General features: G+C 36.7%; 1 protein-coding gene across 1 annotated transcript in view; it reads left to right on the plus strand.

Moving 5' to 3' along the window:
* Positions 1–27,843, plus strand: part of DNAJC1 (DnaJ heat shock protein family (Hsp40) member C1) — a 103,015-nt gene that overhangs the window by 15,126 nt on the left and 60,046 nt on the right. The window contains exons 2-6 of the mRNA XM_063303537.1: positions 8,134–8,235; positions 8,957–9,003; positions 14,633–14,798; positions 16,245–16,339; positions 17,357–17,450. Coding sequence (XP_063159607.1) covers positions 8,134–8,235; positions 8,957–9,003; positions 14,633–14,798; positions 16,245–16,339; positions 17,357–17,450 — 504 coding nt within the window. The remainder of the gene's footprint in view (positions 1–8,133; positions 8,236–8,956; positions 9,004–14,632; positions 14,799–16,244; positions 16,340–17,356; positions 17,451–27,843) is intronic.

Below are 27,843 nucleotides of genomic sequence, written 5' to 3' on the forward strand. Positions count from 1 at the left end.
AAACATTGCTATGTTATTTGGCTATACTGATGCTGATTTAGTAAGCATAAATATGCCTTGTTAATTTCTGTAGAGTAGAGCCAACTGACTGCTAAGGTACTATGTTCATTTGCACAAATTGCTTAAAAAGATGTTGGCGACTTCTTAGCAATTGGGTGCTACTAATGTCTGGTTCTGTGCTTTGGGGGATTTTGCAGGAAAAACAGTGCTGTTTTTATGAATCCTGATGAGACATTTAGGTATCTAATGAAGTGGAATAAACTGTCACCTGCATGGGGTGCAGCGTGAGCTTATCTCCTCCAGAATGCAGATGAAATCCTTTGTGAGCATGACCTTTATGTTCATATTTATACTCTCCCTTGCTAATGTTTTTAAGCAGGATAAAATCCATGAAAGGAACATCTGTGAATTTAGTGGTTTTGAGCTCTTCATGCCCAAGTTAGTGCTTTCCACTAGTTCTTGAGCCAGCAGAAAACTATATTGACATATAATTTTCTGCCCCTTCTGGTGATCCCTGTCCTATTGCAGACATGATGTCTGAATGGAACTGCCCTTATTTATGATGTACTGTGCAGGATGCTATACACGACAGGATTTGGTAGGTCCCATGGCTTTCCTTCCCACCAAACTTTATCAGCTGGTAGGCTTCACCAATTGCTATATTTGACAGATGGTTAGACTAGCATGTTTAGCCTTCTGTCAGATCTTGCTCTGATTTCATGCAGGTGTTTTGTGAGGGTACATTCAAAAAGAGTCCAATTATTAGCTGATACCAACGTTCCATTTCTGAATAGCACTAAATCCATGTTCAAGAGCAGCCTGAACAACAGCTGACAGGCAGAAGGAGAGTTGTACCCTGAAGCAGCAGAGAGAATGCCATTCTTCTGTTTTCCAGTTTACCATGTAAATAATAAAGGTGGGATAAAAATTAAATAAGTAAAAACAAACAACTTCCATCACCGCTGCTGTTCAGGTCAAAGATCTAGTGAATACAGGGGGGATAATCCAATTTGAAAAAAAAAAGGGCTCTCCAGCTGCCCAAAGGAGGATGGCCCTGGTAGACAGAGTCTGGAAGGGCGTGGAGGAGGTATGCCTGCCTCAGCTTAAAGTGGGCAGTAGATGCCACGTAGGAAACTGACTGTGATTCTAATTATATGAGCATAAACTGTGTCCCTTTGCACCCATGACATAGCTGATATGACTTGTAACCTGCTTAAAGGGGAAGGCTATTTTAATATTGGATCAACTAAGGACAACTTTAAACAGCTTGAGATATTGGTGGAAGTTAAGATGAAGGCGGTATCACAAGGAGAGAAATTGCCATGGCATGTTTGTGCTATGGTGAAAGGCCCTGCATGCTGAGAGACTGAGCTATAGATAAAGAAGTCCTGGTTTGAATTTCACCTCTGTAATAAACTCTGTATGGCTGCAGGCATACCAGATGCATGTGGTGCTGCTGTAGATTCTGGCGTGTGCTCCTTAGTCAATCTAGAAAGATACAAGGTGGGAGCAACTAAAAAGGAAAGAAAGAAACTCAGGCATTGGCCGATCAAGAGATAACTACTGTACTTTGCTTGTCTGCAAAATTGATACTGATATTTCTGGCTAATACAACACATTATGTGGTTGATTTTAGAGTGATCCAGGAAGCTCTGCTTGGCCTTCTGGATCCTTTTTAAAAGTGGAAACTGTATTTCATGTAATTATTCAATTAGATACAGAGACTGTATGAAGCAATGAGTTCTGTATGAAAGGAACCATGGTTTATATTTGGAAATTTTAATTTGTTATCGTTATTGATTTAGAAAAATCCTGGATGCATTTCCAATCATAGTTTTGTGTTGGGAGGAGTATGGTAATGAGTAATTTTACATTGGAATCAGTTAAATGTGTGATCATTTATTGAAAGTCTGTTTATTCCACTATTCTACCCTGTTCTGCAGTTTATATTCTAATGCATGCTGCCAAAATGCTAGTCATTCCCAATTATTGTGTATATTCAGAGTAATCAGTTTTTATACCTGATATAAGTTCCCCTCTTTTCATTGAATTAATTGCTGTGATGGAACAGTCCACTAAGATACTGTGTTTTTTTTAAATGATATACTTACAAAAATGAAGAAAATGATAAAAAAACAAGGAAGGGAGGAAGTAAAACAGACACATATACATACGTAGTATGAACTTGCAACTACTTATATGTAGACACATATAAAGAGAAAATTCAAGCATTCATGTATATGCTTACCCTATTGTTCTCTTTTGGTATAAGCAATATTATACAGAGTATAGAAAAAGCCAAAGAAATTAAAGGCATGAGATAAGAAAAGGAAATGTAATTAAAATTAATTTACATCAACAAATTATAATCTCTCTTTATACATTTCTGGCCATGCAAACTGTTCTTGATTCTATCACGTCAACAGACTCCTTTATGCTCCCCATTTCCCTTTAAACTATTGTCCTTTCTCTTTTTGAAGACCCTATCAACTCCATCCAACCACAACTCTTTCAGTCCCCCTTTCTCTCAACCCATGCACTCTTTCATATATTTATTTTGCATTCTGCTCTTCTTTCTCTTTGTATGACCCAACTACCCGAATTTACTATGACCCAACTACCCGAATTTACTTGTTTCATACTGGTCGCACGATTTTATTTTCAATCTACGTTCATTCAACTTCCATTCTTCTTGACTCTATTTCTTTTTGTTTTACCACACATGTTTCTTAAGTACTCCATTCCCATAGCTTTCAACTTTTATGTTTCTCCTGATATATTCAACTCTATCTTCCTTATAACAAAGTGGGCAAAAGCATGCTCTTACAAACTGCCATTTTCTGTTGTTTCAACAAATATTTATTCTTTGCAACAGATCACTCCATTTGACCAGCATTTGCATGTCTTAATTTATCCCATCTTTGGTTAAAATTTTACCCAGGCACACTAATTCATCTACTTGCAGTCATTTGCTCTGTTTTCTCCATCAAACATAGTCTTTGACAACATTAATTTTCAGATTTATAATCCTTGTTGCAAAGTGTAATCTGCTTTATTCACTGCAAATTATTCAGGCTTCAGCTAACAACTCAGCATCAACTGCACATAAAAATACATGTACCTTCATATTTCCAACCAGTACACCTCTGATGTCATCCAAACATTCCTTATATGTTTATCTGTAACTAAATTGGACAGTGAAGGGAACATCATACATCCTTCTCTTAATCTCTGCTCAGTGTTGAATCATTCTGTAAACTTTGCATTTATTCCCATTTCTACTTTATTCCGTCAGATACCAGTCTTCAATTCTATATTGCACAAACCATTCCATAATTCAAACCCTGTTCAGATTACCATGCAGATTCATGTGCATGTAAAACAAGTTGCAGTGATGCCCCATTTAAGAAAAACTATACTTAACAATTTCCAATTAGAACAACTAGATCCCTGCACACTTAACCATTGTCTAACATTTTCACAGCATTTATGTCTTCTCATCTATTCTTTCTTAGGCATTAACATTTCTAACATTTGCTTTAATCTCACTCTACAATCACCATCATTCCCATACTGATTTCTAAAATATTCCTTCTAGCATTCCCTCTCTTTAGTTTCCCCCTTTTATTTTTACGTCCACTTAATCTGCCGGGGACACTTGTTTAGCCTTCTTCACTTCCAAAACTGTTTTTCTTGCAGTCAAGATAGCTCTGCATTTTCTCTGCCTCTCTTAATCTTAGCTGTTCATTAGGGACTGACCATATTTTTTGCAACTATCTTTTGGTCTCTATAGACATACAATATTTTTCTGTCATTTTTTTTTGGGTAGCAGTCATTTTCTTATGTGCATCTTTCTCATCCATGGGCTCCTTTACTTGATCATTCCATCAAGCATCTTTTTAATAATTTCCATTAGCATAATTTCACACTTTTCTATGGCATACTACAACATAATTATTTTAGTTCTGTTGTAAGCTGCTTCAACATCCTATTTCCTGGTGTCCACTTTCCATTCTGATGAGAGATTAATCTACCTTCTAATACTTTTTCATACAGGATTCATATTTTATCATCCTACAATAGTTCAACTTTACTCTAGTTTCTTTGATTTCTTTCCTTTTCTTCTACATCTATTTCTTTCCAAAATGCACTGTTGACACTACCTCAAAAAAAGATCTGTTCCTCATTTAGAAATTCTAATTTTTCTATTCTTCATTAATTACCTGAGTTTTACATAAATAGCTTAAGCACTTATGCTTTTATATTTGTAATCATTTAGATATTTTTAAATTTCATTTTATTAATTCTTATTTTTCATTTACTCATCTTACATTCCAAGTTACAATGTTATATACGCTAGGGTCATCATCAGATGATATTTATCTCTGTTGTTCAACATGGCTTTGATCAGTCAGGCTTTTACATAATGCTGTTTAGTAAAATAGAGAAGGTTAAATCTAAGAGTATCTTGGTTGTACTCATGTCCCATGCTAATGGTAAAGACTATGTTGGCTAGTTTTAGCATATTTGGGGCAGTATGCCACAAATGCTAGCAAAGCTCAGTTTTACCATGAACATGCTCACACTATTTTGTGCAGGCTAGGATCTCTAATTTAGAAGCTAATTTGCAAGACAGATACTGTTCCCCACATTCCACCAGTTTGAAAGTACAAGTAGTGCACTGATATGCACTCAGGATGCAGGCTCTTCTGAAAAAGATACTTGCATTGATTAAGTTAAACTGATACTCAGAAATTGCCCATCAGCAATTCCGCATCAGACTGGAGTAAGGTACAGAATGGGATGTTATGGGATTAGTGCTGTTCAATATTTTTGTGGACTACTTATCAAATGTAGAGAGGAAGCAAGTTTGTAAAAGACTGAGGTGTTAATTTCTTAGTAACAGGAAAATAGTTAAGAAATGGAGGACATAATGCTAACTCAGCTTATATAGTGGAACACTAATTGAATTCCTACTAATATGAATTAACTGAAAAGTATCAAAATAATACCACTGCCATGTTTTGCTTATATTGTGGTTTGTCTAATTCTAGTCATTTTTAAAATATGTATGTAAATGAAGAGATAATTTTTGCCATATACAGAACTTAGTAGCAGGCAGTGGGATTGGGAGTGTTTGAAACAAAATAGAAATTTAGGAAGAACAGTCATTCTAGTTGCAGTGGTTCTATTCAGTAATGATAAAGCTTGATGCTGCAATTAGTTAATTTGCAGAAAAGGAGCACAGAATTTTCTTTAATTGATGCCAGCCTTTTGTAATTATTGTTCTACATACTTAGGTTGACTAGGAGTAGTATCAACTTCAGTAGGTTTTTAAAATATGAAATTATTGCTACCCAGTGCAACTGCTATGAGAAAAGATCAGTTCATTGGATTTGAGGGGCTTATAAATTCAAATAAATACAATAAGTAATTTTTTGGATCCTGAATGAGAGAAATCCTAAATCATAAAGATAGAAGGGCAGATGGGAGCTGTACCCATATATTTGGAGAGTACTACAGTGGGGAGAATTGATAGCTGAAATTTTAAGAGGATTATGAATCTTTTTTTAAAAAATTGGAGGATGCTGAATTGTCTACTGGAATCCAGGGTTAAGTATAAGAATAGTTCTCTTGGAACAATTAGCTGCAGTTCTGATCAGTATGTTTGGGTGAAAATTCCTTTCTAAAAAGGGTTCTACTTTATTTTCATTTGTCAAAGGCGGCTAACCCAAATTAGTTCTACTTTAGCCTTTTGGGTATATAGAAATTCTTAAGTGGCTGAAATGATGAAAACTTGTATAGTGATGTGGAAACAGTTTATATATGTTTAGCAACAATATGAAAAATAAGTCTCTGTTCAGTAGAAACCAATTAAATATTATAATATTGAAATTAACGGAGTTTGGTCTACACAAGCACTAGTGTTGGTCAAAACATGACCAAGTGCTAAACATGCATCTTCCCTAGTTCACTCTCACTCCCCTCCCACCTTCCCCATTCCCCTTAGGGTTTAATCACAATTAAGTGACAGATGCTGAATGCAATTTGTCCCAGTCTAATTGACTGCAAAGTCATGGTCAATATTGCCTTGGCTAACTCAACTTCTCATAGCCAAGTCCAAACATAATAAAATTGTGTTAGTGAGACATCTTGCCAAAGGAGTAGGTGGAGGAGTAAATTCGTAGCCCTTACTTAATTTACATATATAACATATTAGCTTTCTGTGTATAAATAAGGCCAATTTTCACTTCATACTGGCATTCATGATTGGATATTAGAGTGAACTAACTTTGTTTCTTTTTATCCTTTTTTGGCAATATGTAATTTCTTGATTCCTTCAAGTGATAGTGCTTGGATATCTGAATAAGAGAGGCCACAGTCTTGCAAGAATAGGCATAAGTGGAAATTATATTATAGGCAGTTGTCCTAAATATAAGTTGTAAATCTCTTTAAGTCCCATCATTTTTATCAGTTTCTAACAGCATATAAGCCTTTTAAAAATGTATACCAAAACTTGAATCTCTGGTAGAATATTCCATTGACTTGCATGCAGTTTGATGTTTAGTGAGAACAAATTTGTGTTCAGGGATCCCCATAAATTTGCTTAGGAATCTAGACTTCCAGTAGATTTGTATCACTTAGCTATGGGAACTAGGAAGGATTCTGCATTAATGATGATAGCTTGAATCTTTGGTCCTTTTTTCTTTATCCAAAAGATTTGGTACCTTTTCTCCCCACTAATTAGTCAAAGATGCTTCAGACATTGTACATTTCCTATATGAAAAAACCCTTCAGAGTAGGAGGTGCATGAATGAAATCTGCAGGTGGATAAATCATATATCATTTTCAGGAATTTGGTTTCACGGGATATATATGATTACTGGCTGCAGTTTCTCGATGCATGTATGCCATATGCACAGACATTCTCACCTTATTATCCCCTTCTGGCCTCAAACGTTTTATGCTGAGTTAGACGTGTGATATAAATCCGTAATGAAAACAGTGCTTTGTATTGGAAGGTTTGACAGACTAATTACAGTGCTGCTTTAATTGCCTTACTTTTGGTTTACAGTTTTAGGGGCTCTTTCTGATTTGACCCATTATAGTAAGTTTGTGCAGATGTATTTCTTTACAGAATGTTCAGTGGGGAGAATACATTTAGCATACTGACTTCAAGCTTAAATAAAATATATTTCTAAAACCAAATCCTTATGCTTGATTTTCTTGACAAGATTTGAATCCTGTCCCAAACAGCATTTAAGAATAATGATCTGTTGGGCTAGAGATCCCAGAATACCATCTATTCATCTGGAACTCACCAGGTTGAGAAAGATTGAATTAGGTTGCTATGGTGGTTCTGTATAGTATTCAGAATACAATACCTTTGACACAATGGCTATTAAATTATCCTTTCCCCCAATTATATATCAAATGATATTTCAATCAGTTGTGGAAGGCAACAGGCATAGCGTCTCTGATGAAAAGTGGTCAGGGTTAGGTAGAGATAGAAAAGGAAGTTATGCTTTTTTTCCAAAATGTAGTTAATAGGCATGCTCAAGATTAAAGAATAAAACAGAATTGAACTGCAATTTGGGGCTTTGCTTTTGTTAGTGTTTCTTTTTTCTTTTGAAAAGGAAGCTGATACTCTTTACAAGCCCTCTTATGTAGCATGTACTACTAATGGTTGTTTGAAAGTTCTGCAAGAAATTAATAGAAATATAAATTTAGTAGTAAAGGTACAGCTTTAGTCAGCGACTGCAACTTACAGAAATAAGCAAAAGCCTGAGTAAAAGACGATATTCTTGAAGATAGGCAGACTTATTAATTTTAATTTATCCATTTGATCTCTTAATTGCCACTGAAGATTTATTTGCTCATTTTAAGGAAGCAAGTTTTGAAAGTATTCTGGCAAATACTGTCTTCTTGTAATGAGCACATGGCACTGAAACAAGTTAAGAGGAGAACAAAATTAGATTGACTGATTGTTCAGTCATGTGGGCCAGGCTGGCTGCAAAGAGTGATTGCTCAGATTACATTGCCTCAGGTCCCTGTGCTTGGTTGGCTGCCTTCTCCGATCTTAACAAGGTCCTGGGAATTCATTTCTGACAAAGTTTGCTTTGTGTTTTGTAGGATGCTCCATCGGCAGATATTAGGAAAGCTTATCGCAAGCTTTCACTGATATTACATCCAGACAAGAATAAAGAGGAAAATGCAGAAACCCAGTTTAGACAAGTAAGTGACGCATACTAGCAAATCATATGATGTGGTCCTTAAAAATATGAAGAATGTACCTCATTATGGTTGTGGTGTTATATTTGGAAATGATTAATTTGGGATTTTGGAAGCATCAAAGCTTCATTTTTTCCTAAATATTTAAAATAGGTTTCAGATGAAACAAAACATAAAAAGATGAAAAAGTGCATCATATAAAATGGAATCTTCTTAGATGGCAGCTCTTAAGTTTGGAGGTTAGATGTTAAGGGATCCTTGATTTTGTTCTTTTTAATACAGCGTCACAAGCTGTACAGTGGCAGATGGAAAGCAAATACTTGTACAAGGTTTGCTTTGCTTGTACATTAAAACTGAGCTCTCATTAGGCTGTTTTTTTCCTGAAGGATTTTTTTCCCTCACCCCTTCACTTGGAATCTGTCTGCAGATTTTATGAATATTAATGAACTAATGAAACATGTTCTAAAATGCTTAATATTTTTCTTTTAAGTTAAAGAACAATTAAATTAATATTACCTTAATTGTGGAGAGAAAATATTTAGAATTGCCAAAGATGGAATGTAGCTAGAAATGTTTCAGAGCTTTAAATGTTTTCAAGAAATGATTTGTATTGTTCTTTGTTTGCTCTTTAAGAAAGATAGTCCAGCATTTTTGCAATTTTATAGCAAAACTCTCTGGTTTTTCAGTGCAGAGTTTTTAAAAATAAAAGTACCTTTTATTCTAGTTGGTGGCCATATATGAGGTTTTAAAGGATGAAGAGAGAAGGCGTAGGTGAGTTCATCTTGTATATATTTCAAAGCAGTCTTTTCAACTCGTGTAGCCACTAACATGAGCCAGGATGTTAGCGCTCCTTGCAAGGGTTATGGTTTGTTTTATGATTCTTACATACATTTCTAGCTGTTTCTGAACCCTTAATATGTATGAGTAAGCTCCATCTTAGGGAACAGAAGGTCGTGTAATCACTTACAAAATGTATTTGTGTTTTTCGATTACTAACATCTGCTTGTTTAGCTGTTACATTTTCCAATTGTTAATTTGACCCTCAGATCAACTTCCCATGAAGGAAGGAACCCAGGAAATTCATTGTGGCTTGTGCATGCTGATAGAAGGAACTGCTCTTATGCTCAAATTCTTTGGCTGCAAACATGCCATCTTCAGGGTCTCCCCCGCCACCCGTTTTATCAAAATTTGTAGATTTGAGTAATTTGTGGCTGCTATTTTCTAGAGTAACTTTATATATAAAGTTTCATTTTAAAAAGAAAGCATTGTTAGAGGAATGACAAGCAAACTTGCCAGGCTTTCAGTTGCTGGCAAAACACAGTAAATATCTTTAGTACCTGTGAGAAAAGAACATAATCAGGCAATCACTTGTGCTTGGATTGCTTTTTTCAGGTCTTGTGTTGTACTTGGGGCTTGCACAGTTTGTCAGGATGCTCACTTTAGCTGTGGGTGACCCAGATATTTGGGGGGAAGGAAGAAAAGGCATACTGCCAGCAAAGGAGTTCTGTTTGAAATATCTCGAGGTTTTCAATATTCTGAGCAGGGGTGCTGAATGTTCTCTAGGAGGTTCTTGGCTTTGTAGAAGCCTTGGCATGACTCCAGGTCTCATAGTAGAGATTATCTACTTTCAGATAATCCTCTGTGTTGAAAGAGCCTTGGAACAGTGTTCAGAGGGGTTCGGGTGATTTTGTGTATGGTTTTTACCCTGCCTCCTACTGCAGTCTTTCAGCTTGGAGTCACAGATCAAGGAAGTTTAGGAAGTTTAACAATAGGGGGTCAATGTCTTGTGTCAAATGGTTGCAAAAGGTATGAGCTAGTTTAAATGCAACCTCTTGCCACATACATATATGTGCGTATCATTTTTTTTACAGTGCTCATTTTATATATATACTGTTCTTTTAAGCTAACTACTGTAATATTAGAGATGTTAGAGATTCTAAAATGTTCAGGCTTTTTTTCTTTCTTAATACAGCTGGAAGGTCAAGGAATTGCTCCTTGTAGTTGCTGACCATGGTTATTAAATTATTTGGGAGTTTTGTGTAAATATTCACACAATGTGCTCTTTTTAATGCATTTAGTAAAATTATGTTAGAAATGTGTGGCATTAAATTAGTTGAATTCTTACCCCATCTTTTAAGAATGAATTACAATTAAACAAAAATTAAGTTTTATGATACTTCAGCTAAATGCCTCCAGACTGCTTGTGATTATCTCTTCCATAAGCTAGGAATGTGCAATAGCAGCAGGTGTTTCCTCTTAAAAGCAACAAACAAAACATCCATTCTATTAGGAGACATCTTTCCCCAGGTATTTGCCTGCAGGAATTTTTGACCACTTGGGTCACAGACTCAGTTGAAAAACTGTGCTGGTGTTGATTACAATGTGGGGGATATTTATCTTTCTTAAATAACAGCTAATCAAGAGACAACCAATGGTTTTCAAAGGCTTTCCCCCCCTTAAAGCATATTTTTACCAATTGTACAATATATTCGTTCAATTAATTTCCTGCAGATTTGTTGGCCCTAATGGTATTAAAGTTTGAACATAATACTTGGATCAGAATCTTCAGCTATTTCAATTTTTCAGCCTTTTTTGCCATGGACAAAATAACTTGCTCAGGGAGCAGCTGTTCCATTTCCTTTATATGCTCTAAATATCATTTTAAATATGGCTTGCCCACAGAGTATCAAGGTTGCAAACAAAACCAGTATATTTGAAATATGTACCAAAATTTTTAAGGATTGAGCTTCTGGTTCTAAATCGGTTTGCACAGAACCAAGTTGCCAACTCGCAAGAAATCTGAACATTTGGTTCCAGAGCAGGTGAGACAGAAGCTGGTATAAGGGCTGAACTTTTGAATTGTTCACCTGTCAAGCAGCCTGCATTCTGAAGCTGGAGGAAGATAAACAGTAGTTTGGAAACTCCTGTTGCACGATGCCCAAAGGTTTAGTATCCTATTACACATAGTAGATGAATGAGCAGCAGGTAAAATGTTTAACATTTCCCTGATCTCTACTATATGTGGATTGATAGTAGGAGTTACTTTTAATTCAGTTACATTGGCTGCAGTATTACAATGTAAATGTGCTATAGCTTGTTGCCTGGCTTTAATATGTAGATGAAATTAGGTTGATTTCCAACAAATTACTTCCCTTTCATTAGATGATTTTTTAAAAAGTATAATCTGAGCACACTGTTTCTTTAAAAGCGTTAATTATTAGAACAACCTCTTTTCAGTTTTAATAACTTTTTCATAGTGTTCTTTTAAACTCATCAATAGCTTTTTAAAATTCTTGTAGACAGATTACCCAGACCAAAATAATTGGTGGGGCATCAAAATAATTGTTCCAACACCAGGCTTGTATACCCTAGCACCTTTTTTGTAATGAATAGGTTTTTGCAACTACCATATGGAAAGTATGGAAGTGTTCTGGAGCTCATTTACATTGTGTGTGTGTGTGTGTTTGCAAAACAAATGCAAGAAAAAAACACAAAAGGAAGTGTCCCCCCCCCCCAATGTTATATATTAGTATCCTATTCTCTACACACAGTTGTGGAAATGAAATGTTGATTTCACTGAAGATTCAGTTAAATTTGTTGATAGGTTTGCAATTCTAACCATGTCACAATTTTAATTAAACAGGGACTGTAGCTCTGGGTTGAATGTTCACATGTGATAGCTTGATAGCTAGTATAGTTACACTATACTAGCATTAAACAGCCTTTTGAGCCACCTAAACACAATGTGAGAAGCGCAAAATGCCAAATTTCTTGTTTGGCAACTGAATCTTTTGCAAAATAAACTCTGGTTTGGGGAAATACTGGGGGGGGGGGCTTTATTCTAACATACTAGTTATGAACGTAGTGAATTATTTTCTATGTTATATTCATATTTTGAAAAGAGAAAAATAGGAAGGCCAAATGGGAGAGGACAGAAAAAACTGCTTTACAATTTGCTTACATGCTTCATTCTCCTGCATGCCTTTGAAGATTCATTCTATGTGATAGATTGATTTCTGCAAACAAGGACTGTAATGAATTGTCTGCATACTTCCTAATTAACTAATTTCCTAAATGTGAAAAACAAGATTAAAATTATCAAAGGATTCTGACTAAGGATCATTGTTTATATGTATTCCTAAAAATTAAGCAGACAGCTTAATTTTTAAATATAGTCCTTAATTGCCACAGAATGCAGTGATTTATCTTTTGACAGTATATATTCTAAAAAGTGGGATATAATAGAAGCTATCTTCCCTTAAAATGGCCTGTCATGTGAGCCATAATGTTCATTGATAGTAAAATCAATAGAGCATTGATTCTAGAACTAAATCCTTGGAGACTTTTGTTCAGAATAGCAGACGGAGCCTGGTAAATACCAAGTAGTGCTCAGTGTGTTTAGCATGTGAGATTTTCTTGCATAAAATTTGGAAATATATAAAATGTGTTTTAAGAAGAAAAGTACTATGGCTCTTGTTTTTATTGGTTATGAATTGTGTTTTTCAACAGTCAACATTTTTATCTGTGATTTTAATTTACTGAAAGCCATCTTAGAAAAACTTGGCTTTGAATGGTGGCACGCAAATTTTAAAAATACACAAGTTGTGAACCTCAGTTTTGATTGTGCAACTTTTGAAAAATAATCTTACTGGTTTCTTGCTTATTAGTGGACAATTGTTAATGGGTTGGATTTGTTTTTCTAAAAAAGTATTTGATAGATGTATTGGAAGGAACTTTTGTTTTGGTTTAGTTTGAACAGTTTTAAGCTGAAATTTCTAGTTTATATGCAAACTGTACTATTTTTTCTCTTTTTGTTAAGTGTTTCAATTTTAGATTGTTGATATAGTCAGAAAAACATGTAACATTTAAGACAGTTTGAATCAAAATATTGAGATTCTTTTTATTTTTGGAAGGAAAAAAATCTTTGGTGAAAACTTATGCATGTTTTACTTAAAAGCAAATCCATCGAATGCAGTGGAAAACGCTTGTATGTGTATTATTTTAGTTTAAGCCTTTTAGTAATGGTCTCAGCTAAAGACCTCAAGTAAATTTATGAAGCTGTATTTTATTCTGCTTTTTTAATCTTACATATAGCAACTAACATAAGCAATTTTATAATATATGTTTGTTAACATTTAACAATAGAAATAAAATGCATATTTTGCTCTGATGAACAATATGACCTGGATATTTAATCAAAATTTGATTTGATTTTTTAAATAAAAAGATATTTTAAAAGTTCAGCTTTCTCTGTTAAGATATCTCCAAGGTATCAATTTAATAACTGTCAAAGTAGCTACTGCAGTTGTTGCATTTAAATTGATTTACATGTCAAGACTGGCAGTTTAGCAGCTGCACTATTATTCCTGGATCGGTCAATTTACTTGAGAAAAACCTACTACTGAGTCCTACTGACCTGCATGACAATATAGGCCCTATTTCTATTCCTGTAATTAGGCCTGCAACTAACTCAGAATATTTTTAATTAAAATATTTTGGTCAATGTGTTGCACCAAATTAGGCCTTTAGTGCAGATTTAATACTGGAAATAGGGTGATTAGAATATTCAATGAGCTGTGCTCTATTTAGGATTAATTTGAGCATACAATGTGTCTCCATTTGAACTGTTTTTAATAATAGACTTGTCTGTTTTCTTTAGAGAAAGTTATTCATTTTTATGCATGTAAGAAATTAATATTGTCTGGTGGGTGTTTAAATCTTCCATTTTAAAACACTTGCAAGAGTAAATATAAAAAATTATCCAAATTACTTTTTATGTGATGTAAGGAAGAAAATTCCACCTTTAAAATGAAAATTCTTATTAGGCTAAAGTTACTCTTTTTTAATTTTTAGAAATCAGTTTGTTTTTTTTAATGTTCCCAATTAAATTACAAGTCATTCCTAAATTAGTTTCCAAATAAAGTTTTATAAAACTAAACCTCCTTTAGAGAATTAAGGTTGCCTATACATATGGCTATAAATATGGAATTATAGCCAGTAGATGATTTTGGTGGCCGTTGCCTTCCCACTTATAATCATCCTTTTGTAATTCTTTTATCCTCAGAACATGAGCCATGATTGGCAGGTAGGCTGAACACATGTGGTTCATTGTTGAGAAAAAACACTTCTCCAGTGAATCAATTGGGGGAGCTGTAAGAACAGCAGAGTCCCTGTTTTTTAAGTAGTCGGTGGTGAACATTTCCACAGCAGTCTGGTTAGAAATTTTATCTATCCTAGGAACCCAGATTAAATGTTGACAAGGTATATAATTGTAGGGGTTTGCTGTTAAAAACAAAACAGCTGATGAGTGAAACAAAATAGCTATATCTGTCTGATTAAAAAAAGGAAATAGGTTAATTTTAAATGCATCATGAGAGTTTGTTTGTTTTTACTACTCTAGGTACGATGATATTCTGATCAATGGGCTACCAGATTGGCGACAGCCTGTATTTTATTACAGGCGAGTGAGGAAAATGAGCAATGAAGAGTTGGCATTACTTCTGTTCATTATCCTCACAGTAGGACATTATGCCGTGGTTTGGTCTATCTACCTGGAAAAACAACTGGTAAGAAGCTTGATCTAAAATCGCCAAGAATTGCTCAAGGTTTCTGAATTAAGTGTTAATGTCTCATTATTAACGCTGTTAATAGTTAATCTGTTGAAAGGCAGAGAGAGGCAGGTAGCTTCAGCTGGGAGATGCGGATGGAAGAATTAGGGTTGGAAGACAGAGTAGAGGGGGCCACAAGTGCAATACTCCATTGATGTAGTGGAGGACATTGATGATAGGACAATGTTGAAAATTAGATCCTGCTGCCTGTCCAGTCAGCTTCAAGCTGTCTCTGTCCTGTCACCATCTTGTTATTGCTTCAAGCAGCAAAATGTCTTGGGCCAGCTCAGGAATCTTGATCAGGCTCTGTCTTCCATGCACACAGATACACAGGCTGTGTTCTGAATTAGCTTTTCAGACTGTATGCTGACAAAAATGATTCTAAAAAACCAAAACAAAAATTCCAGTATTTTCTTTCCCCCTCCCCCACAATGAAGGAATTGCTGTTTTTTAAATGATTCAGAACATTTTAAAGTATATAAATATTTTAGTTTCTGTTCTAATATCAAGTTCTGATACCAAAGGAATCAGAGTTGAATGATGATACCAAAGGAATCAGAGTTGAAAAACTATTTAAGGCTAAATTCCCTTCCTTGATATTTAGTTTTTATTATTTATTTATCGTATTTCTTCACTGCCCATCTCGTGTTGCGACAACTCTGGGCGGTTTACAAGTGAATAAAAGAATAAAAGATTCATTATAAAATACAAATATACATAAATAATAAGAATATAAATATAAAATATAAAATACAGAATATAAAATCCAAGATGGTCTTAGTAAAAATTTCCAGGGCTACATCAAGGTACCAGCCACATTTTTTTCTTTCTTTCTCCTTTTCTTTCTTTTTCTTTCTCCTCTCTCTCTCCCCCACCCATTTTGAAATTTATTCTCACTCTGAAATTCATATTCACTCTGACTTTTAATGTCTTAATGAAGAGTCCTCTCCATACCCACAGATCGATAAATAGGTAAACATGATAAATAGTCCAGGGTTCGAATGGAAAATGGCACAAGTAAAGAAATGTTTTAAATGTTGGTTCCTTCCTGACTAAAAGAAAGCAAAAGAACATATTTATGTGCAAATTTAGTTTTGTATTTTCAGCAGTACTTAAGGATTTAAGCCTTTTTAAAATGATTTTCATATTACAATTTTGAATGAGAAGAGTAAGTTAAAACTGTAAAAAAGAACAGTTTGATTAATGTGAATGTACATACCTGACTGACAAAATTTGGAGTTCACGTGTGTTTAAGGAATGACTATCAAGGCAACACTTACTGTTAAATGATTTCTTTAAAACCATGTATTACCCCTGTCCTGTTCTATTTTTATTTGAAGTGTCTTTCTAACAGTTGTGGAACATGCTCATGTGATAACCACTAACAGTTCCTCCCTCCCTCAGGATGAACTGCTTAGTAGAAAAAAGAGGGAGAAGAAGAAAAGGACTGGAGGAAAGAATAGCGATGAAGTGAAACCTGGTGTAGAGAAGAGTGAAAGGTGGGTACCTAGGAAACTCTTTCCCTGGAAAAACTGCTCCTTCTATTGAAGAGGGACTCAAATAGTTTTTGGCATACCAGGCACTGAAAGTAGCATTTGGGGGTGTTTTGGCATTCCTTGAAATGAATCTTTGAACGGTTACATTTTATTTTAAAAATTGTCCTGAAAGTATAAATGATAATTTATGCAAATCAATTTTGAAAGTATAGCTGAGATGAACGCACACTTCGGAAGAATTTGCAGGAAGCACAGAAGTCTAGATGGAACTCCTTTAATAGGAAACCAGCTTTAGTTTCAGGGGAAAAATTATGGAAAGGCCTGATGCTCACTGGTATTACATAATCCCTGATCCTTGCTGTGGTCTTTATTTGCGCAATTTACCTGTCATTACTTTAGTCTTGGTTTTGTTTGACGCAGTTTGGCTTTAGAAGCAAAAGATTAGCAAAATGTTTTTACTTCCCTCTCCGCTTTTAAAGCTGACAAACCATTTGGGAGGAAATAGTGACGTTCAGAATGCTCCAGAAGATCCCATCTTTTCTTTTGTTGAATTATAGAAAGAAATAAAAGGCTTAAACAGTTCACACAGCAGGAGCATGAACTGGATCAATGCAGGATAAGAGAGCAGAGACCATTCTGCCCATCCTCCATTCTTATGACATCACTGAGTAATGCTTCAGTGAATGGCAAATGACATTAATTTTTATGTATTGGCTTGCTTATAGTACAGTCTTCACAACTGACTGTCAACACTTGACACTGGTTTGGTAGTGCTTAATCTCTGTCTCTCTTTTTCAACTGCAAGCATCAGAAAAAGCTGAAGACTTTATTTGGAGAGATACAAACAAGCCTAGCATGCAAAAACAGTCTTGAAGATATCTACCTTAGCAGTTACACACTGTATGAAACTACTTACATATTCCCATGATAGGCTATTGCTTACTTTGAACCTGTTTTATTCCTAATTAACTGTATAAGCAACAGTAATAATTTCTGGATTTTAAAATGTATTTTCTGTAGACTGCTGGAAAAACCACAATGGCGGGACCTACTTCCATGTAAGGTGGGAATATGGTTCTACACGACAGTAAAAGCATTGCCTCAATTATTTCAGGTAATAATCAAAGTAGCCTGCTGCTGTTTTTGTGTGTTTGTGTTTCCTACGTTGTCCCTATTTTTATTCTCATTGTTTGTTTACTACCATTCTATTTTGAGCTGAGAAAATGTTTTGTGGTTGCAAAACATGGAGTTTCAGTAGTTCCTATACTTATATTTATAAATATGGGAGGCCACGTCTATGGCCTAGTGGTAGGCAGTGCAGCACCCCACACCATCACCTGCACTGCCTACCACTTTAACATTGATGGCAAATGCCTGCGCAGAAGACCAAAGCAAAGGTGGCAGGACATACTTAATGCGGACATGAAAATATCCAGTTGGACCCGGTTGCTGCGTTTGATCATGTGAAATGGCATTCGTTGATCTGAAAAGCAGACATTGTACCTGCGGGAAAACGCTAGGTTGAAGAAGCAGAATTGAGAGTTCTGCTAAATGAATGGGAAACAAGGGCAAAACTCTCTCTCATGTTTAAAATAGCCTTGTAAGATTGAGAACATTGTGACAAAATAATTGCTATTTATATGCCCTTATTCTATTAATATTTCCTGTCTAAGAAATATATAATATCAATAACAATTCAGGTTTCAGTAAGATAGAAAAACAAATTAAATCTAAGTAGAATAAATTTAATTTCAGTAATTTGGCTGGCATTTTTGCCTCTTTATTTGAATGATTTCAAGGACCTTTAAATGCTTAAAGCTGTACTGTTTGGAAAACGGTGGGCATGGCTTTCTTGAAAGGTTTCAGAAGACCTCAGAAGCTTTTCAAAAGCTTTCCGAAACATCGCAAGAACGGCACATGCTATTTGGAGAATGGTGGGCATGGCCTCAGGAAGAAGGCCTGGTGTGGCCAGCAACTGCCTTGCATAGGGCCAGGCTGAGTGCGCCTTGTCAGCAGCGGGTGGAAGACACAGCTTGGCTTGGCAGGGCCTGCAGAGTACAGGGTGGCGGGGGCTTTGCACTGTGGTGGCTGGCTGCAGAGTGGGGCTTGAGGTGGCACTCCTCAGTGGAGCAGAGGCCCCGGGGGAAATAGTGGCTGCTAAGACTGCTGAAGGCCCTGGGCCTTTACTTCAGCCTCAGCTGAGGAGTGCCACTATGCGGGGTGGCCAAAAGGGCAGAGATGGGGGGAGATAGGCAGGTGGGGGAAGTGGAGCACTCCTGTGATGGTAAGTGTGTACAGGCTTCCAAGAGCCCAAATTTTGATCACATGGCCACGGAGTACTGCAATGGCCATAATTTTGGGGACTGGGCATAAATATATCCATTCATCACTGCCATAACTTCAAATGGTCGCTAAACCATTTGTCATTAAGTGAGGACTACCTGTAAAAAGACATTATCCACGTCATTCTCTTGGTTTATCATTTGCTTTCCTCTTTAATTTTTAAAATTTCAGCCAGCTTCTTTTGTATATCGAGTAAAGGATATTTATCCAGGTCATTCTCTTGGCCTGTCACTTGTATATCCACTTTAAATACCTTCTATGTCTTGTCCAATATTTTTGATTCCACTATTTCTGCATCAAGCAAAATTTGTTTCACATCTGTCATTCCTTCATTAACATTCTTTAAACATAGTCTGTCCACAGAAGCAGACATCATTACTGATATTGTTGATATTGTGGCTACTAATTTCTGGCCCCATTCTTCAAATATTTTTTTTTGGTATTTCAAATGTTAGTGTTTTATGTCATTTTGTAAATTCCAATCCTAATCAGAACCAAAGGCAGGTTTGTTTGTTTTCTTCTTTTTGCCTGGAATCTTTAGTCCCCTCTAGTGTCCAGTTTAAATATAAGGTCTCTTATCTCTGTTATGATATTCTAGAGGTGACGGACTCGTCCCTGGGGGAGCTGGGGGTGTTGACGACCGACAGGAAGCTCTGGCGTGGGCTGGTCCATGAAGTCACGAAGAGTCGGAAGCGACTAAACGAATAAACAACAAAATCTCTGTTATGACTTACCGTAGACAAAATAATTCTGGTTCCCATGAAAAGTTGTTTGTTTTATATAGTTAGTTCCAAAATCTTATCGAAAAAGTTTCAATTTTCCAAATTTGTCTGGATCCTTAATTAGTCTATAACTGTCTTGGTTTAAAGCCTTATTTAGCTTTTGCCATTTATTCCAAAATTCGTTACATTCTTAAACTTAGTTAATTTTTCTTTTTTTAGAAATGAAGATAGACTCACCAGATTGCTTTTCAAACTTGTCATTCTGATAATCTCTAATAGCTTTAAAATGGTTAGATAAGTAATTTCTGAAAGTGGTTAGAAGCGAGGTTAGTGAACTTAAGGTAAAGGTAAAGGTTTCCCTTGACGTAAAGTCCAGTCGTGTCCGACTCTAGGGGGTGGTGCTCATCTCCGTTTCTAAGCCTTAGAGCCGGCGTCCGTAGACACTTCCGGGTCATGTGGCCAGCATGACGACATGGAACGCCGTTACCTTCCCGCCGAAGCGGTACCTATTGATCTACTCACATTTGCATGTTTTTGAACTGCTAGGTGAGCAGGAGCTGGGACTAGCAATGGGAGCTCACCCCGCCGCGCGGTTTCGGACCGCCGACCTTCCGATCGGCAGCTCAGCGGTTTAACCCGCAGCGCCACCGCGTCCCTTAGTGAACTTAGTGCCCTTTAAAAGACTGCTGCGATTGTGAGCTTGAAGACTGATCCCTTCGTCTCCTGGCACTCAAACCCATGGGAGATGGGTGTCCTGCAGTCTCTTCACGAGGAGCAGCCATGCGGAGCACGTGTGGGCGATCTCCCATCCTCTCCTTGTCTGGAGAGGTTCTGAAGAGCCAGCCTACTCACCAGTTCTTTGATCTTTGCTGTGGTCATCATCTCCATTCTCTGTGGAGACGTGTTTAGCTCACCATGCATCCACCAAAAGTCAGACGCCACTGATTTTAGTTCAGGTTGCCTGGGAGTTAGGTGTTGAAGGCAGACATTTTTCTGATTAGCCTGTTATTAATTCAGGCCTTGATACTATGGCCTAGATGTTAAGGTTCTTACGGGCCATGGTAGAAGCAACAGATTTAATTGAATCTTAAGCAGATAAACTAGAGTGGGGGATGTGGTAAAAAGTTTCAGAGCATTAAAGATCCAGATGTAGATTTAAAAGCATATGGACAAGACCAGGTATTTAAGTTTGTGTCTGCCACAACTACCATAACAGAATATGTGCCAGACAAGTTTCTGAACCAGCTTGACAAAGAGGTAATGAGTAGACAGTGATATACATGAGGATTACACTAAAGGGGTGTGTGATGGCAAAAGTGTAGGAACCTCTGTAATTCAGACCAGTATTAACCTGGGACCCAGTCTTCTCTTTATAGAAGTGTAGAATGTGAGGAGGAAAGCTACTGTCATCTTTTATGAATGAAACATGTTTTTTCAGTCTCAGTTTGATCTGGCTTAGTCATGAAACATTCAAAGTTCAGTAATCCTGATGATCTACAAAAAGAAATAGAGACACAAACCTCTCTTTGGATCCTATTAGTTTTTTCAGAGACTATTGGTATTGTGGCTTGGTTCAGCTAGTTTAGGTCTTATAGTCTTGTAGCATGCTGTCTACCACTACTGCTCACTTTTGTCTAGCTTAACTTAGAGAGTGATAATTGCAGATGCTACCTCACTCCTATGGCAATTGATGTATGCCAGGTGCCCTCCATGTTCTCAATTTCAGCTCTCATTAGCTCCAGCTACTGGGGCCAATGGGAAGAGATTGTGGAGGTATAATAGTTCAAAACCTCTGAAGGACAATAGTTTACTTATTAGTGTCAGGGCTGTCTCTAGTATTGACACTTGTAATACTATCAGCACTATTCCTAATGAATGTACATGAAACTGCTGTAGATATGTTTATAGATCTGTACCATCAGGATGCCACTGGCCCCTAATTATATAATTTCTCCAACTAAATTATAGTGAATCAATGACTGGAAGCTGTAATCAAATGCATGAAAAGTATCCTCTGATCTTGCAGTAGAGTTTGGTTGTGATATAGAAGGTTTAAGTATCTCTATTTCACAGCCATAGTACTGGTGTCAGAATACAAGGCAGCACCTAGCCAACCTTAGCTAATTTCAGATAAAATTAAATGACAGTTGGACCTGATTGTACTTGGAAAGAGGACCATCAGGAAATTCCAGGACTGAGACTAGACTGGAAAGTTGAAAAAACTTTCTAGAAAAGGCATTGGTAGACCACGCCCATATTGTTGCCAAGAAAATAACATAGATGTATCCATGTAGCCATGAGGAGTCAAGCTCAATGTAAAGCAAATTTTATCTTTATGGGGGTGATGGTTATAGCCAGAGCTGTCTAGATACTCTCCTTTCTTGATGATGAAGTAATTTTTCCAACTTAAATGGCCACAGAATCGTGAACCAGATTGATTACACTAATATCATATATGGAACTTGGCTGCTTTTCATGTGGCTGTTGAGGGGAGGTATGAACAGGGCTGCAACTAGGGTCTGTGTCACCTGGGGCAAACATGGATTCCACGCCCAATATTGGTGCCCCTCCAGTGTGGTGCCCGGGGCACATGCCCCACTTGCCCGCCCCCCCCAGTTGCAGCCCTGGGTATGAACATTTTGTTGTTGATTACATTGGCATATTTCAAAGTTCATTAAAGCCTTGGTGTGGTTTTCACTGCTTGAGAATCATACATTTTAGAATGGCTTTCCCAGCCTTGGTAATCTTCAGAAGTGTAGAAAACCACCCCCAGTACCCAGCCAGCATAGTCTTGTAGAGAATTCTGGGAAATGAATTCCACAAACTGGAGAGGACGTAGGCCAGTTGGGGCTGGGGAATTCTGGGAGTTGAAGTCCACACATCTTAAAGTTGCTGAATTGAGAAACACTGGCCTAGGTTGTGGAAGACTGGCTTAGAAGCATGTTCTCTGCTAAGTTGATTTCTAAACTATTGATACCAAACTTTTGCTGGATATCTTAAAAACATAAGGTAGGAGCAGACTTACTGAACATGATGTCCTCCAGATGTACTGGAATACCAACACCCAGCCATGAGGGATGGGAATTACTGTATGGAATTGCAATCCCAACAGATCAGGAAAGCCCCATGTTGGGGAAGTCTGGATTATAGCATTTTCCCCTCTAGGAACAGGGTCTCTGCAGCAGTTGGACTAGCTATTATGTGGCCTTCCTATTAAAGGTACAGGGTTTGTCTCTCCTTGAAAAGAATATAAGTTCTCTCTTTTATTTTGGAAAGCTTTTGGTGAGTCAGAATATGTTTCCAAGGATTCAGTTGTTCTCTTGGACAAGGTGCAGCACCACAGCAATTGTTTACCATATCTAAATCAATGCCAAGTTAAAGCATGGGGCAGGGTGTTTCAGAAGGGGAACACAAGGTTGTTTTATTCCTTGAAACTTAGAAGGAGTTGCATATGTTATGTTCTGTAACAATAGAGATGATTCTTTATCCTTGAAATCAAGAATTTGCACTTTTTCCTTGCCCTCCAATTAAATTTGTTCTTTCCTACTGTAGTTTCTGTTTCCACCACCATTCCCTGACTAGCCCTGCTGAATCCCATCTTGTTTTTGAAGAGTTAGAAGGAATATAAGGCTCAGGCAGAAGCAGGATTTCAAAACACACACACTCTGGTTGCGAGCAGATGGTAACTTTGCTTAGGCAGGGGTATCTTTTGATCCCAGCCTGTAACTTTTTAATATCTCCTGATATTAGCCATTTAGTAGGCTGGCTAAATATCTATTTGCATGAATCACGTTGCAAAGCTGCTATTCACATCTGATTGTCATTTATCCATCTGAATGTTTTCTATCACTCCTGTCCCTTCCGTTCCTTTCCCTTAACTCTAATACATGAAGGCACTTAAAATAATTAAGGTAGTTCTTTACTTCAGAAAACTGCTTTGTATGCATGTCCACAGATTAGCTGTTGTCATTTTCCTTTTCTCTGCTATGCCAGCTGTTCTCTAGAGTTAGAAGAAAAATGGTGCACAATTTCAAAGCATAATTTTTGAGAGCTTTATTTTTAATTATTTTGTGGTTGATGGGAGGAAGTAGATTAAGATGGATTTCTGAAGCGAGGAGAGCTGATGTGAACGTTACCAAGGGTCCCCAGCAGAAGCTGAATTTGTACATAATTCCAGACCCACTCCTAATCAGAGATCTGAGGTTGGGACATTTTTTCTTTCAAAGAGACCCCTGTAACCACAAGCACAGAGATCTCATTTGTTGGCATTCAGGTGTAATGCTAAGTCAGTTTTTAATGCATGCTTTGTTGAACAAGACATGGTGATACATTTGCATATCGTGCTAAACTGAAAGATGGACCACATGGCTAAAGGTCCTCTGTGAACTAGTCTACCGTGAATGAGATTTGTAACCTGTTCATAGTGTTGGGCATCCGTTTTTCAGCCCTGCCAGCTGAGTGTGTTATGTTTTTCTTTAGATTTTGAGGATTGAACCTAGGATATTGTCTCTGGACAGCACAACTGATTGAATTATGGTCTCTAAAAACGAATTCACTGCAAAGGAATGGATGTTCCTGCAGTCCCTGTTCTGTAATGTATTATTCAACTGGCATGTGCAATATTCTCTGTGAATCTCCAGACATTATTTGGATGGCCTGTTGTAGCCTGGAATCATGCCAGGTGCTCCTACTGTGATTAATTACTTAATAAAACTGCCCAGGTGCCTCAAACAGGACAGTCAACTCTGGAGCAGGGGACTACTCAAGCATTTTGTTAGCCAATCTAAAGGGGGAAATTTACTCCCTGCTTCCCAGATCTGGTGCTAAAATGCTGTTGATTCATACATTTTTATTAGGTTTCATGCACATTGAACTGCTAGCATGGATATTGTAATCTACGAGAGCACCCTGTTTCCACTCAGTTTCCCAAAATGTAGCTTTTTCTCTACACTTAGGCCCTCAAGCCTGCCACCAACTTCCTCTTTCAACAATGGCTGAGGAACCCTGGATTCAACCTGTGCAAGTATTTGTGGTGAAGGGAGGGTAGTCTTTTCTTGCCTTAAGTTGTCTACTTAATGAAATATTAGGTGCCACTAAAAATCTTGTGCTGGCAGAATGATAGGGAAATGGAAAAGCTGCTCTGTATCAAGTCTTGTTTTGACCATGGTAAATGGGAATTCTCCTGACATGTGTAAAGATATGTCAGGGAGGCTCAGCACTTACCCAGTGTTGAATGAAATGTGTCTGCCTTTAAAGAACCCAAAGTCTTGCAGTAAAGAAACTAAATAGGAATGGATCCTTTGTTTGATTTCTTAGGGAAGGAAGCAAATTGTAACAGAATGAAAGCAGTTTGTTTTGAAAGCTATTTATAGGTTGATAAGATTGATTTATACTTCCTGAAAATTTTAAATGAAACCATGAAGTATTACATTGGATCTTATAATGCAGCTAAATGGAGTACCTTTTACATTATGTTAATGTACATTAATATTACTGCTCACAATTCCTGCATCCCTCAAGGCTCTGTGACATCCATGGCATATATTTGTGAGGAGGCTCTATTAAAAACTGAATTACAGGTCCTGGAGAGAATTTGATAATTCTGAAGTGGAACTATTTAGCAGAGAAGGTAGTTTAAAGAGCTGGAAGCTGAGAATCTAAAGTAAAATACCACTGCTAAAAGTAAAATCCATATTATCTTATTCTAAGCAGTGAATAAAAGCTCTTTGCTTTCTACTAAAATACACGTTGATAGAGTGGCTTTCATGCATGGATCAGAGTTTTTAAGGTAGATGCTTTTGGATGCTTAAATTTTTGTACAATAGTGCTGCATTTCTTTCTCTGTAGGGAAAAGTTTTCTCTCTTTGGCTATCCTTGCATCTTTCCGTATCCTTCATTTGCAAAATGCAAACTTGCATTCAGTTTTCTTCAAATTTCTGGAAGAGCTTTGCTATGTCTCTTATTTCAGCTTACACAGATGAAATGATCAACCTTGAGAGAGGCATATATATATTAGAAAGACAGGACAGTAATTTTTATATAAGTAATTAAAATAAAAATAAATGAAGCTTTTGAAGTGATGTACAGGAAAACATGTAGATAATACTTACCATAGATACTGGTACAAACATTACTGAAATGAATAGAAGCAGAAGAACACTGGGCTGCTTTCTTCTAATTCATTCCTGTTTCTGGAGGATTGCATTGGTAGTATACGTCTTAAATAACCATGCATGCAAAAGCAAAATACTTTTGGGACCTCAGAGGTTCTAAATTTACATCCATCCATCCATCCATCCATCCATCCATCCTACTTTGGCTATCTTAGGTGCTTTTCACTAGTAAAAAGATTTGGATGTACTTTTATATGAATTAAATAATTGGGAAGGATGGCTTTTTCTTCTTTTATATTCTTTTTCACTGATTAAAAAAAGTATAAAGCAAAGCACCTTTATTTTACATTCAAGTAAACTGCAAGATGTTAATGATTCGTATGATTTATTAGTTTTGATGCAATTAAACTCAATAGCCTGTACATTAATATGGGAGATACTTGTTGCCAGTCAGCAACAGATTTTGTTTTACTTTTATAATCTGGTCAGTTAGACTGCAAGCAGATTGTCAGCCTTTATCACTTGATTTTCAGATAGCTGAAGCTCATTCTCTTTTTAATGAAGATTTTCATCCAGACTTGTCATTTTCCTTTTCTTACTTATCTGTCCGTATAACCTGCTTCAGACACACATGGTAGATTATAGTCCATAACCTTCAATGAAAAGGCCTTCCTCCTGCAGTAGACTGATTTGGGATGATGATGATGATGATGACGACGATGAGTTAGGCAGCAGTACCTAGCCAACCTTGACTGATCCTTAAAAGCTAAGCAGGACCAAACCTATTCAGTATGTGAGTGGGGACAATAAGGAAATTTCAGGGCTGTAGGCCAGATGGGAAAGAAGACAATGGCGAATCACGTCTGCACTGTTGCCAAGAAATCTACATGGACATGTCCATTAAGTCACCAAGAATCAAGCTCATCTTAAAAGAGACTTTGTGTTTATCTATTTTTGTAAAGCATATTGAAAGATTGTGTCTAAATAACACATCATCATTCATATTATTGCATATTTTTGTAAACAAAGCTGTTTTCCATACATTTGGACCTGTTTGGGATGTATAAATTAGATGCTCCAGGGAAAATAGTGTTATTCAAGATTTGTTTAGTTGGCAGCTCAGCATAGAAATAACTAAGGGGCAGGTGGCCAATCAACTTCATCCTATGAAGAAACTCGTTCCTGGTAGTATTACTAATTTTTAATCATTGGGCAAATTTTTAGACACCATATGGCACTGTTCAGATTTATGTTTTGGATTTAATAGCTACCTCAAAGTTGAGAAACTTCTGCAGTTAGGTTCTACTGACTTCGTTGTGGAATTTGAGTTGAACAGTTATTGAACCTTGTGATTCTTTGCCAAATAGAATGTTCCCCAACTATATAGAAGTTGGAATGTCTAGGAAAATGGTAATAGAATGAAAAAATAAATTTATGGAGAGTATTTTGAATTTCTGTGAAATAAACATAGATATCCTGTAGGTTAAAGATATGAAAGAATTTGGCAGTGAATTTCTTTTAGAGTGAAATGGCTTCATTATGGCACAGATGGCAGTCCAGAGTTCAATTTTGTTTTATATATAAATAAAAATATATCAACAAACATGTTAAGGAAAGATGCATTTGAAAGTGTAGACTAATAAAACTGAGGTTGTGAATAGTAGATTAAAACTATAAGAATAGCATCTATTTGGGCTTATTTTAATAATTAAATAAGTTACTATATCACATGGTTTAATGTTGGGTTTGCAAATCAGGCTCTGAATAGAGAGGTAAAAAAATTCTGTTTTAAGTGGGGAAATACTAAATGAAATATTTTAAGAATTTCAGTTAATTAGAAGTTGAAAATAATGAGAAATTCTGAATGTAAAGTACATATATTTTGTGGATCTTGTACCTATCAAAGTGTTTTGCTTACCATTTGTTACAATACTTCAGAATAATATTAGTAAAATTTCTATTTTGGAAAATTGCTTGTCTTGCTTCTTATATGCTATGATCATTCCAGATATAAGTATATCACCATCAATTCATTGATAGATTGATTATGTTTCATCAAGTCAGTGTTGATTCTTAGTGACCACAGGTCTTCCAGTGGTGTACTCATTGTCACTGTAATTTAGTCCATCCACTTCGTTGCTGGTTGTCCTCTTCTTCTCTTTCCTTCTGCCTTTCCCAGCATTATAGGTATTTTCTGAGAGCTAAGTGTTCAGAGTATGAGTCTGTGTCATGCGCTGCCTACCTCTGAAGGTGGATCCACCCGTGTAACGTTTCTGGGTCGTCGCGGTAGAGGGCCCATTGGAGAACGTCGCGGTTGAGCCCCCTTTTG

Source organism: Candoia aspera, chromosome 4, assembly GCF_035149785.1.
Source record: "Candoia aspera isolate rCanAsp1 chromosome 4, rCanAsp1.hap2, whole genome shotgun sequence".
NCBI lineage: Eukaryota > Metazoa > Chordata > Lepidosauria > Squamata > Boidae > Candoia > Candoia aspera.